This window comes from Octopus sinensis, unplaced genomic scaffold, assembly GCF_006345805.1.
Source record: "Octopus sinensis unplaced genomic scaffold, ASM634580v1 Contig09395, whole genome shotgun sequence".
NCBI lineage: Eukaryota > Metazoa > Mollusca > Cephalopoda > Octopoda > Octopodidae > Octopus > Octopus sinensis.
Window position 1 is genome coordinate 1 of NW_021831832.1, and position 12,150 is coordinate 12,150.

Sequence of the window (12,150 nt, forward strand, 5' to 3'; positions counted from 1 at the left end):
AGTACCCCATTAGCGAAAGGGTTCATCATCATCGTTTAATGTCCATTTTCCATGCTGGCATGGGTTGGCCGGCTTGACTGAGGTCTGGAGAGCCAGTGGCTGCACCAGGCTCCAATCTTGATCTGGCAGAGTTTCTACAGCTGGATGCCCTTCCTAGCGCCAACCACTCCGAGAGTGTAGTGGGTGCTTTTAAAGTGCCACCGGCATGAGGGCCAGTCAGGTAATACTGGCAATGACCTTGCTCGAATATTTTTACATATGCCACCGGCACAGGTGCCAGTAAGTCGACGCTGGTAACGATCACACTTGAATGGTGCCTTTTATGTGCCACCGGCACGGAAGCCAGTTGGCTGCTCTGGTTACGATCACACTCGGATGGTGCTCTTGGCACCCTACTAGGACGGGCACAGGTGCCAGTAAGGCGACGCTGGCAACGATTACACTCGAATGGTGCCTTTTATGTGCCACTGGCACGCAACCAAAGAAAACATGGAAGGGACAGGTGGAGGAGGAGATTGGCAAGGTTGGCTTGAGGATGAAGGACTGCCAAAAATGGGCAAGATGGTGTGAGAGCAGTTGCTGTAAAAAGTGAGGTAAATCTGGCCACCCCCTCCCGTTAATGGGGACAAACCCGGATTCAAAATATTGGAATTCATTCATAGAAGTATCCTTTATGTTTAAAAATTCATAAAATGTTATATTTGACTTTGTCATGACCCTTTAGGCCTGCATGGGTTGAACGGTTGGATTAGATAGGAACCAGTGAATCCGAGATATTTGACTCCAGTATTTCAATTTTGGTGGATGGAAGCACTCCGTCGGTTACGACGACGAGGGTTCCGGTTGATCCAATCAACGGAACAGCCTGCTCGTGAAATTAACGTGTAAGTGGCTGAGCACTCCACAGACACATGTACCCTTAACGTAGTTCTCGGGGATATTCAGCGTGACACAGAGTGTGACAAGGCCGGCCCTTTGAAATACAGGTACAAGAGAAACAGGAAGAAAGAGTGAGAGAAAGTTGTGGTGAAAGAGTACAGCAGGGATCACCACCATCCCTGCCGGAGCCTCGTGGAGCTTTTAGGTGTTTTCGCTCAATAAACACTCACAACACCCGGTCTGGGAATCGAAACCGCGATCCTACGACCGCGAGTCCGCTGCCCTAACCACTGGGCCATTGCGCCTCCACTTCAATTTTGGTATGGTTTATATGACTGGTTGCTCTTCCTAATGCCATGATATGTCTGAAATAATTCCCTTGTAACGTGAGTTTTTAAAGATTCTTGTTAAATTCCAAGAACAGCAAGCAATTTCAGAGCAGCACTAATACTATTTTGAAATTTTACTGTAAACATTTTCTTGAAAATCTGTTTTTAAAACCCAAATTTTAATCGTTTCAGATCCAAATTCAAAATGGATGGTGGATCTTCAGAAAACTGTATGAAATATATTCTTTTTTTCTTTAATTTGATCATCTTTGTAAGTAGAATTTTACATATTTAAAAATTGTCATTAAATTGTTTTACTTGACGATCAGTTACCAATTCTGCAATGATTTTATTTTTTTTTCAGATCTTGGGTATTGCTGGTGTTGCCCTCGGAAGCGTCTTGCTGGCTAGAAAGGACCTTTTACTAGAGGGGCTTGACGAAATTAAAATTGAAGGTGTTCTTGATGGCTTTGATAATGAGACGATTAAGGCCGGTGCCATCGTTCTGATAATTGCATCTGTTGTTGCTGTATTTATTGCATTCTTCGGTTGCTTTGGAACATGGAAAGAGAACATCTGGATGCTTGGAACAGTGAGTATATTACCTGCTTTCTAAATAAACTAGGTAAATAGAAACCTTCGAACAGAGACGTCAGTGGCGACACCTGCGGTCTGACTGCACTATATTGACATGGGGCAATACCCCGAAACGCATCTGTAGCTGTCGGACTGGCAGTGTGAAGCGGCTGACCTCCCTTGTTCGAAGGTTATAATGGATACAGATCGTGTATCAATAGCTATCTTGATGGCGGTGGCCTCATGGAGCTGACCAGCTGCAGCGATTATTCTTATATCTATAAGAATGCCATATTAATATGGCGATAACAATTAATTTCAAGTAAACGCTGCCGCAATCTCTATTATAGAGACTTAGTAATTTTTATATTTCTATTATTGAGAGTTTTTATTATTTTTCCTTATAAAATAGGTTTGGGATTTGCATGGTAAAGAAATCCTAGGCAGGAAAATAAGACAAATTTGTCTTTTGATTGGAATGTTAGTTGGTTAATTAGTTAATTTTTTGGCTCAAAAAGCAAAATGCAAGGCCATGTAGGGGGACATGGAGTTATGTACAGGGTGGTGTTCATGCAAAGAGTTCAGGCCACTTGTGATCAAGGGAGACTTTAAACCGAGCGGTCATCGGCATCTTCACCATCTCGTCCGGCAGCTTATTCCACGGATCCGCAACCTGGACGGAGAAAGCCCCTCTCCTTCGATTGAGATGAAATCGTCGCAGGAAGAGCTTTTCGGAATGACCCCGCAGCCGATGCTCTGGAGCAGGAGTGAAGAACAGCTCTTTTGAGAGGTTACACTTTCTGCTTATGATATTGTGAGCGAGAATGAGATCACCATGGCATCGTCGTTTTTCTAGAGAATAAAGGTGAGCGTCTTCAGCCTTTCTTCATAAGACAAATTCTTGAGACCAAGAACCATGCGGGTAGCCAGCTTCTGGACTCTTTCGAGATGCTATATATTTATCATACATATTTTGGTACTTGTACCTTTTCTTCTTGGGACACAAAACTCTGCTTGCGAAAACCTGTTGAGGCAAGTGAAATCGAAATCAATCAAAAATCAATGGAAATTGTAGTTGTGATACCAGTGCCGGTGGCACGTAAAATGCACCAACCGATCGTGGCTGTTGCCGGCCTCGCCTGGCACCTGTCTCGGTGGCACGATAAAAGCACCCACTACATTCACGGAGTGGTTGGCCATAGGAAGGGCATCCAGCTGTGGAAACACTGCCACATCAGACTGGAGCCTGGTGCAGCCTCCTGGCTTCCCAGACCCTTGTCGAACCGTCCAACCCATGCCAGCATGGAAAACAGATGTTAAACGATGATGATGTAGCAAACACGGTGATGTAAAATCTGAGTAAAATACCTTTTGTTTGTTTGTATATGGCACCTGTAAGGTGTTTGCAGATGCCTTACCATTCCACAGACAGGTGTATCCATAACTTAATTTCTCAGGTAGAATTAGTGTGACAATCTATCATCATCATCGTTTAGCGTCCGCTTTCCATGCTGGCATGGGTTGGACGGTGCAACTGGGGTCTGGGAAGCCAGGAGGCTGCACCAGGCCCAGTCTGATCTGGCAATGTTTCTACGGCTGGATGTCCTTCCTAACACCAACCACTCCATGAGTGTAGTGGGTGCTTTTTACGTGCCAGGCGAGGCTGGCAAACGGCCACGATCGGATGATGCTTTTTACGTGCCACCGGCATGGAGGCCAGTCGGGGCGGCGCTGGCAACGGCCACATTCGGATGGTTCTCTTATGTGCCACCGGCATCACAGCTACAATTTCCATTCATGTTGATCGATTTTGATTTTTGATTTTGAATGTGAATAGCTACGTCTTTCAATTGCAGTTCTTTCATCTGTCATCTGCTCAGTTTCACTTGTGAGCTTTGGGTCAATCCAAAGCTATAGAAAAAAACATTTGCTCAAAACGCCAAGCAGTAGAGATGAACCTAGGGCCTCATGGTTCTGAAGCAAATTTAATCAGTTGGTCGTATGTTATAGGTGTATCTGTTTCTTTATTACCCACAAGGGGCTAAACACAGAGAGGACAAACGGATTAAGTTCATTACATCGACCCCAGTAACGGCAGACGAAATACCTATTTCTTTACTACCCACAAGGAGTCAAACACAGAGAGGACAAACAAGGACAGACAAACAGATTAAGACGATTACATCGACCCCAGTGCGTAACTGGTACTTAATTTATTAACTCCGAAAAGATGAAAGGCAAAGTTGACCTCGGCGGAATTTGAACTCAGAACGTAACGACAGACGAAATACCGCTAAGCACTTAGCCCGGCGTGCTAACGATTCTGCCAGCTCACCGCCCTTCCTTGCAAACATAGTAATCCATTAAGGTGCATGTTGTTCAAAGGAGTGAGGTGGGGTGATGATGTTACCTTGGATTCGAACAAGGTTGGTTCTAAGAACAGCAACCAGCAGGAGAAAACTTGGCACCACACCCCTTACAACATGGCACCACAGCCCTTACAACATGGCACCACAGCCCTTACAACATGGCACCACAGCCCTTACAACATTTCCCTTTTTTAACCCAGTCATTCTCAAGGGGTTATATGACACTTGGGGATCCATGTAAGATTTTGTCGATAAAAATTATCTGCATTAAGCTGTTTACAGTATACAAAATAAGTACCAGTTGAACACTGGGGTCCGATGTAATTGACTCTTCCCCATTTCCCCCAATATTGATTATTATTATTATTATTATTACTCAACATTCTGAGTTCAAATTCCGCTGAGGTCGACTTTGCCATTCATCCTTTTGAGGTGATAAATTAAGTACCAGTGCCACACTGGGGGGGGCGATGTATTAAACTCCCCCCCCCCCCCGCGCCCACCAATTTCAGACCTTGTGCTTATAGTGAAAAGGATTATTCAAAATAGTTTTTGTTACAACGTTTTTTCCCATTTTTCTCACTGCAATCAGTACTATTTGAACCTATGTCTTTTATTTTCCAGTACAGTACAATAATGACCATTATCCTTGCTCTACAAGTTGCTGTCTTCGTAATGATCATTGTGACTCGGCCAAAGGTAATTAGAATTAATTAAGAAAAACCTGATTATTTTTGATACAAATGAATCCAGTTTTAATTTATTACATATCTTGTTTTATGTTCACTTTTTTTATCAGTGATTGTTGCCGGAGCCACTGACTGGCTCCTGTGCCAGTGGCATGTAAAAAGCACCATTCGAGCATGATCGTTGCCAGTGTTACCAGACTGGCTCCTGTGCCAGTGGCATGTAAAAAGCACCATTTGAGCATGGTCGATGCCTGACTGGCTCCTGTGCCAGTGACACATAAAAACACCATTCAAGTGTGGTCATTGCCAGTGGCATGTAAAAAGCACCATTTGAGCATGGTCGATGCCTGACTGGCTCCTGTGCCAGTGGCACATAAAAACACCATTCAAGTGTGGTCATTACCAGTGGCATGTACAAAGCACCATTCGAGCATGGTCGATGCCAGTGTTACCAGACTGGCTCCTGTGCCGTGGCATGTAAAAGCACCATTTGAGCATGGTCGATGCCTGACTGGCTCCTGTGCCAGTGGCACATAAAAACACACATTCAAGTGTGGTCATTGCCAGTGGCATGTAAAAAGCACCATTTGAGCATGATCGTTGCCAGTGTTACCAGACTGGCTCCTGTGCCAGTGACATGTAAAAACACCATTCAAGTGTGGTCATTGCCAGTGGCATGTACAAAGCACCATTCGAGCATGATCGTTGCCAGTGTTACCAGACTGGCTCCTGTGCCAGTGGCATGTAAAAAGCCCATTTGAGCATGGTCGATGGCTGACTGGCTACTGTGCCAGTGGCACATAAAAACAACACCATTCAAGTGTGGTCATTACCAGTGGCATGTACAAAGCACCATTCGAGCATGATCGTTGCCAGTTTTACCAGACTGGCTCCTGTGCCAGTGACATGTAAAAAGCACCGTTTGAGCATGGTCGATGCCTGACTGGCTCCTGTGCCAGTGACACATAAAAACACCATTCAAGTGTGGTCATTACCAGTGGCATGTAAAAAGCACCATTCGAGCATGATCGTTGCCAGTGTTACCAGACTGGCTCCTGTGCCAGTGGCATGTAAAAAGCACCATTTGAGCATGGTCGATGGCTGACTGGTTCCTGTGCCAGTGACACATAAAAACACCATTCAAGTGTGGTCATTGCCAGTGGCATGTAAAAAGCACCATTCGAGCATGGTCGATGCCTGACTGGCTCCTGTGCCAGTGGCACATAAAACAACCATTCAAGTGTGGTCATTACCAGTGGCATGTACAAAGCACCATTCGAGCATGATCGTTGCCAGTGTTACCAGACTGGCTCCTGTGCCAGTGGCATGTAAAAAGCACCATTTGAGCATGGTCGATGGCTGACTGGTTCCTGTGCCAGTGACACAAAAAAACCATTCAAGTGTGGTCATTGCCAGTGGCATGTAAAAGCACCATTCGAGCATGATCGTTGCCAGTGTTACCAGACTGGCTCCTGTGCCAGTGGCATGTAAAAAGCACCATTTGAGCATGGTCGATGGCTGACTGGTTCCTGTGCCAGTGGCACATAAAAACACCATTCAAGTGTGGTCATTGCCAGTGGCATGTAAAAAGCACCATTCGAGCATGATCGTTGCCAGTGTTACCAGACTGGCTCCTGTGCCAGTGGCATGTAAAAAGCACCATTTGAGCATGGTCGATGGCTGACTGGCTCCTGTGCCAGTGACACATAAAAACACCATTCAAGTGTGGTCATTGCCAGTGGCATGTAAAAAGCACCATTCGAGCATGGTCGATGCCTGACTGGCTCCTGTGCCAGTGGCACATAAAAACACCATTCAAGTGTGGTCATTACCAGTGGCATGTACAAAGCACCATTCGAGCATGATCGTTGCCAGTGTTACCAGACTGGCTCCTGTGCCAGTGGCATGTAAAAAGCACCATTTGAGCATGGTCGATGCCTGACTGGCTCCTGTGCCAGTGACACATAAAAACACCATTCAAGTGTGGTCATTACCAGTGGCATGTACAAAGCACCATTCGAGCATGATCGTTGCCAGTGTTACCAGACTGGCTCCTGTGCCAGTGGCATGTAAAAAGCACCATTTGAGCATGGTCGATGCCTGACTGGCTCCTGTGCCAGTGGCACATAAAAACACCATTCAAGTGTGGTCATTGCCAGTGGCATGTAAAAGCACCATTCGAGCATGATCGTTGCCAGTGTTACCAGACTGGCTCCTGTGCCAGTGACATGTAAAAAGCACCATTTGAGCATGGTCGATGCCTGACTGGCTCCTGTGCCAGTGGCACATAAAAACACCATTCAAGTGTGGTCATTGCCAGTGGCATGTAAAAAGCACCATTCGAGCATGATCGTTGCCAGTGTTACCAGACTGGCTCCTGTGCCAGTGGCATGTAAAAGCACCATTTGAGCATGGTCGATGCCTGACTGGCTCCTGTGCCAGTGGCACATAAAAACACCATTCAAGTGTGGTCATTGCCAGTGGCATGTAAAAAGCACCATTCGAGCATGATCGTTGCCAGTGTTACCAGACTGGCTCCTGTGCCAGTGGCATGTAAAAAGCACCATTTGAGCATGGTCGATGCCTGACTGGCTCCTGTGCCAGTGGCACATAAAAACACCATTCAAGTGTGGTCATTACCAGTGGCATGTAAAAAGCACCATTCGAGCATGATCGTTGCCAGTGTTACCAGACTGGCTCCTGTGCCAGAGGCATGTACAAAGCACCATTTGAGCATGGTCGATGGCTAACTGGCTACTGTGCCAGTGGCACATAAAAACACCATTCAAGTGTGGTCATTACCAGTGGCATGTACAAAGCACCATTCGAGCATGATCGTTGCCAGTGTTACCAGACTGGCTCCTGTGCCAGTGGCATGTAAAAAGCACCATTTGAGCATGGTCGATGCCTGACTGGCTCCTGTGCCAGTGACACATAAAGACACCATTCAAGTGTGGTCATTACCAGTGGCATGTACAAAGCACCATTCGAGCATGATCGTTGCCAGTGTTGCCAGACTGGCCCCTGTGCCAGTGGCATATAAAAAGCACCGTTTGAGCATGGTCGATGCCTGACTGGCTCCTGTGCCAGTGACACATAGAATCACCATTCAAGTGTGGTCATTGCCAGTGGCATGTAAAAAGCACCATTCGAGCATGATCGTTGCCAGTGTTACCAGACTGGCTCCTGTGCCAGTGGCATGTAAAAAGCACCATTTGAGCATGGTCGATGCCTGACTGGCTCCTGTGCCAGTGACACATAAAAACACCATTCAAGTGTGTTCAATGCCAGTGGCATGTAAAAAGCACCATTCGAGCATGATCGTTGCCAGTGTTACCAGACTGGCTCCTGTGCCAGAGGCATGTAAAAAGCACCATTTGAGCATGGTCGATGCCTGACTGGCTCCTGTGCCAGTGACACATAAAAACACCATTCAAGTGTGGTCATTGCCAGTGGCATGTAAAAGCACCATTCGAGCATGATCGTTGCCAGTGTTACCAGACTGGCTCCTGTGCCAGTGGCATGTAAAAAGCACCATTTGAGCATGGCCGATGCCTGACTGGCTCCTGTGCCAGTGACACATAAAAACCCCATTCAAGTGTGGTCATTACCAGTGGCATGTAAAAAGCACCATTCGAGCATGATCGTTGCCAGTGTTACCAGACTGGCTCCTGTGCCAGTGGCATGTAAAAAGCACCATTTGAGCATGGTCGATGCCTGACTGGCTCCTGTGCCAGTGACACATAAAAACACCATTCAAGTGTGGTCATTACCAGTGGCATGTAAAAAACACCATTTGAGCATGGTCGATGGCTGACTGGCTACTGTGCCAGTGGCACATAAAAACACCATTCAAGTGTGGTCATTACCAGTGGCATGTAAAAAGCACCATTCGAGCATGATCGTTGCCAGTGTTACCAGACTGGCTCCTGTGCCAGTGGCATGTAAAAAGCACCATTTGAGCATGGTCGATGGCTGACTGGCTACTGTGCCAGTGGCACATAAAAACACCATTCAAGTGTGGTCATTACCAGTGGCATGTAAAAAGCACCATTCGAGCATGATCGTTGCCAGTGTTACCAGACTGGCTCCTGTGCCAGTGGCATGTAAAAAGCACCATTTGAGCATGGTCGATGCCTGACTGGCTCCTGTGCCAGTGGCACATAAAAACACCATTCAAATGTGGTCATTACCAGTGGCATGTAAAAAGCACCATTCGAGCATGATCGTTGCCAGTGTTACCAGACTGGCTCCTGTGCCAGTGGCATGTAAAAAGCACCATTTGAGCATGGCCGATGCCTGACTGGCTCCTGTGCCAGTGACACATAAAAACCCCATTCAAGTGTGGTCATTACCAGTGGCATGTAAAAAGCACCATTCGAGCATGATCGTTGCCAGTGTTACCAGACTGGCTCCTGTGCCAGTGGCATGTAAAAAGCACCATTTGAGCATGGTCGATGCCTGACTGGCTCCTGTGCCAGTGACACATAAAAACACCATTCAAGTGTGGTCATTACCAGTGGCATGTAAAAAAACCATTTGAGCATGGTCGATGGCTGACTGGCTACTGTGCCAGTGCACATAAAAACACCATTCAAGTGTGGTCATTACCAGTGGCATGTAAAAAGCACCATTCGAGCATGATCGTTGCCAGTGTTACCAGACTGGCTCCTGTGCCAGTGGCATGTAAAAAGCACCATTTGAGCATGGTCGATGGCTGACTGGCTACTGTGCCAGTGGCACATAAAAACACCATTCAAGTGTGGTCATTACCAGTGGCATGTACAAAGCACCATTCGAGCATGATCGTTGCCAGTGTTACCAGACTGGCTCCTGTGCCAGTGGCATGTAAAAAGCACCATTTGAGCATGGTCGATGCCTGACTGGCTCCTGTGCCAGTGACACATAAAAACACCATTCAAGTGTGGTCATTGCCAGTGGCATGTAAAAAGCACCAATCGAGCATGGTCGATGCCAGTGTTACCAGACTGGCTCCTGTGCCAGTGGCATGTAAAAAGCACCATTTGAGCATGGTCGATGCCTGACTGGCTCCTGTGCCAGTGACACATAAAAACACCATTCAAGTGTGGTCATTGCCAGTGGCATGTAAAAAGCACCATTCGAGCATGGTCGATGCCAGTGTTACCAGACTGGCTCCTGTGCCAGTGGCATGTAAAAAGCACCATTTGAGCATGGTCGATGCCTGACTGGCTCCTGTGCCAGTGACACATAAAAACACCATTCAAGTGTGGTCATTGCCAGTGGCATGTAAAAAGCACCATTCGAGCATGGTCGATGCCAGTGTTACCAGACTGGCTCCTGTGCCAGTGGCATGTAAAAAGCACCATTTGAGCATGGTCGATGCCTGACTGGCTCCTGTGCCAGTGACACATAAAAACACCATTCAAGTGTGGTCATTGCCAGTGGCATGTAAAAAGCACCATTCGAGCATGGTCGATGCCAGTGTTACCAGACTGGCTCCTGTGCCAGTGGCATGTAAAAAGCACCATTTGAGCATGGTCGATGCCTGACTGGCTCCTGTGCCAGTGACACATAAAAACACCATTCAAGTGTGGTCATTGCCAGTGGCATGTAAAAAGCACCATTCGAGCATGGTCGATGCCAGTGTTACCAGACTGGCTCCTGTGCCAGTGGCATGTAAAAAGCACCATTTGAGCATGGTCGATACCTGACTGGCTCCTGTGCCAGTGACACATAAAAACACCATTCAAGTGTGGTCATTGCCAGTGGCATGTAAAAGCACCATTTGAGCATGGTCGATGCCTGACTGGCTCCTGTGCCAGTGACACATAAAAACACCATTCAAGTGTGGTCATTGCCAGTGGCATGTAAAAAGCACCATTCGAGCATGGTCGATGCCAGTGTTACCAGACTGGCTCCTGTGCCAGTGGCATGTAAGAAGCACCATTTGAGCATGGTCGATACCTGACTGGCTCCTGTGCCAGTGACACATAAAAACACCATTCAAGTGTGGTCATTGCCAGTGGCATGTAAAAGCACCATTTGAGCATGGTCGATGCCTGACTGGCTCCTGTGCCAGTGACACATAAAAACACCATTCAAGTGTGGTCATTGCCAGTGGCATGTAAAAAGCACCATTCGAGCATGGTCGATGCCAGTGTTACCAGACTGGCTCCTGTGCCAGTGGCATGTAAGAAGCACCATTTGAGCATGGTCGATACCTGACTGGCTCCTGTGCCAGTGACACATAAAAGCACCATTCAAGTGTGGTCATTGCCAGTGGAATGTAAAAAGCACCATTCGAGCATGATCGTTGCCAGTGTTACCAGACTGGCTCCTGTGCCAGTGGCATGTAAAAAGCACTATTTGAGCATGGTCGATGCCTGACTGGCTCCTGTGCCAGTGACACATAAAAACACCATTCAAGTGTGGTCATTGCCAGTGGCATGTAAAAGCACCATTTGAGCATGGTCGATGCCTGACTGGCTCCTGTGCCAGTGACACATAAAAACACCATTCAAGTGTGGTCATTGCCACTGGCATGTAAAAAGCACCATTCGAGCATGGTCGATGCCAGTGTTACCAGACTGGCTCCTGTGCCAGTGGCATGTAAGAAGCACCATTTGAGCATGGTCGATACCTGACTGGCTCCTGTGCCAGTGACACATAAAAACACCATTCAAGTGTGGTCATTGCCACTGGCATGTAAAAGCACCATTTGAGCATGGTCGATGCCTGACTGGCTCCTGTGCCAGTGACACATAAAAACACCATTCAAGTGTGGTCATTGCCAGTGGCATGTAAAAAGCACCATTCGAGCATGGTCGATGCCAGTGTTACCAGACTGGCTCCTGTGCCAGTGGCATGTAAAAAGCACCATTTGAGCATGGTCGATGCCTGACTGGCTCCTGTGCCAGTGACACATAAAAACACCATTCAAGTGTGGTCATTGCCAGTGGCATGTAAAAAGCACCATTCGAGCATGGTCGATGCCAGTGTTACCAGACTGGCTCCTGTGCCAGTGGCATGTAAGAAGCACCATTTGAGCATGGTCGATACCTGACTGGCTCCTGTGCCAGTGACACATAAAAGCACCATTCAAGTGTGGTCATTGCCAGTGGCATGTAAAAAGCACCATTCGAGCATGATCGTTGCCAGTGTTACCAGACTGGCTCCTGTGCCAGTGGCATGTAAAAAGCACCATTTGAGCATGGTCGATGCCTGACTGGCTCCTGTGCCAGTGACACATAAAAACACCATTCAAGTGTGGTCATTGCCAGTGGCATGTAAAAAGCACCATTCGAGCATGGTCGATGCCAGTGTTAC

The 12,150-nt window shown here is 47.1% G+C and overlaps 1 protein-coding gene across 1 annotated transcript in view; it reads left to right on the forward strand.

Moving 5' to 3' along the window:
• The first annotated feature begins 1,363 nt into the window (after positions 1-1,363).
• LOC115228094 (CD81 antigen-like) overlaps positions 1,364-12,150 on the forward strand; it is a 30,750-nt gene continuing 19,963 nt past the window's right edge. The window contains exons 1-3 of the mRNA XM_029798761.2: positions 1,364-1,479; positions 1,573-1,800; positions 4,778-4,852. Of these exons, the coding sequence (XP_029654621.2) occupies positions 1,414-1,479; positions 1,573-1,800; positions 4,778-4,852 (369 nt within the window). The 5' untranslated portion in view covers positions 1,364-1,413. The remainder of the gene's footprint in view (positions 1,480-1,572; positions 1,801-4,777; positions 4,853-12,150) is intronic.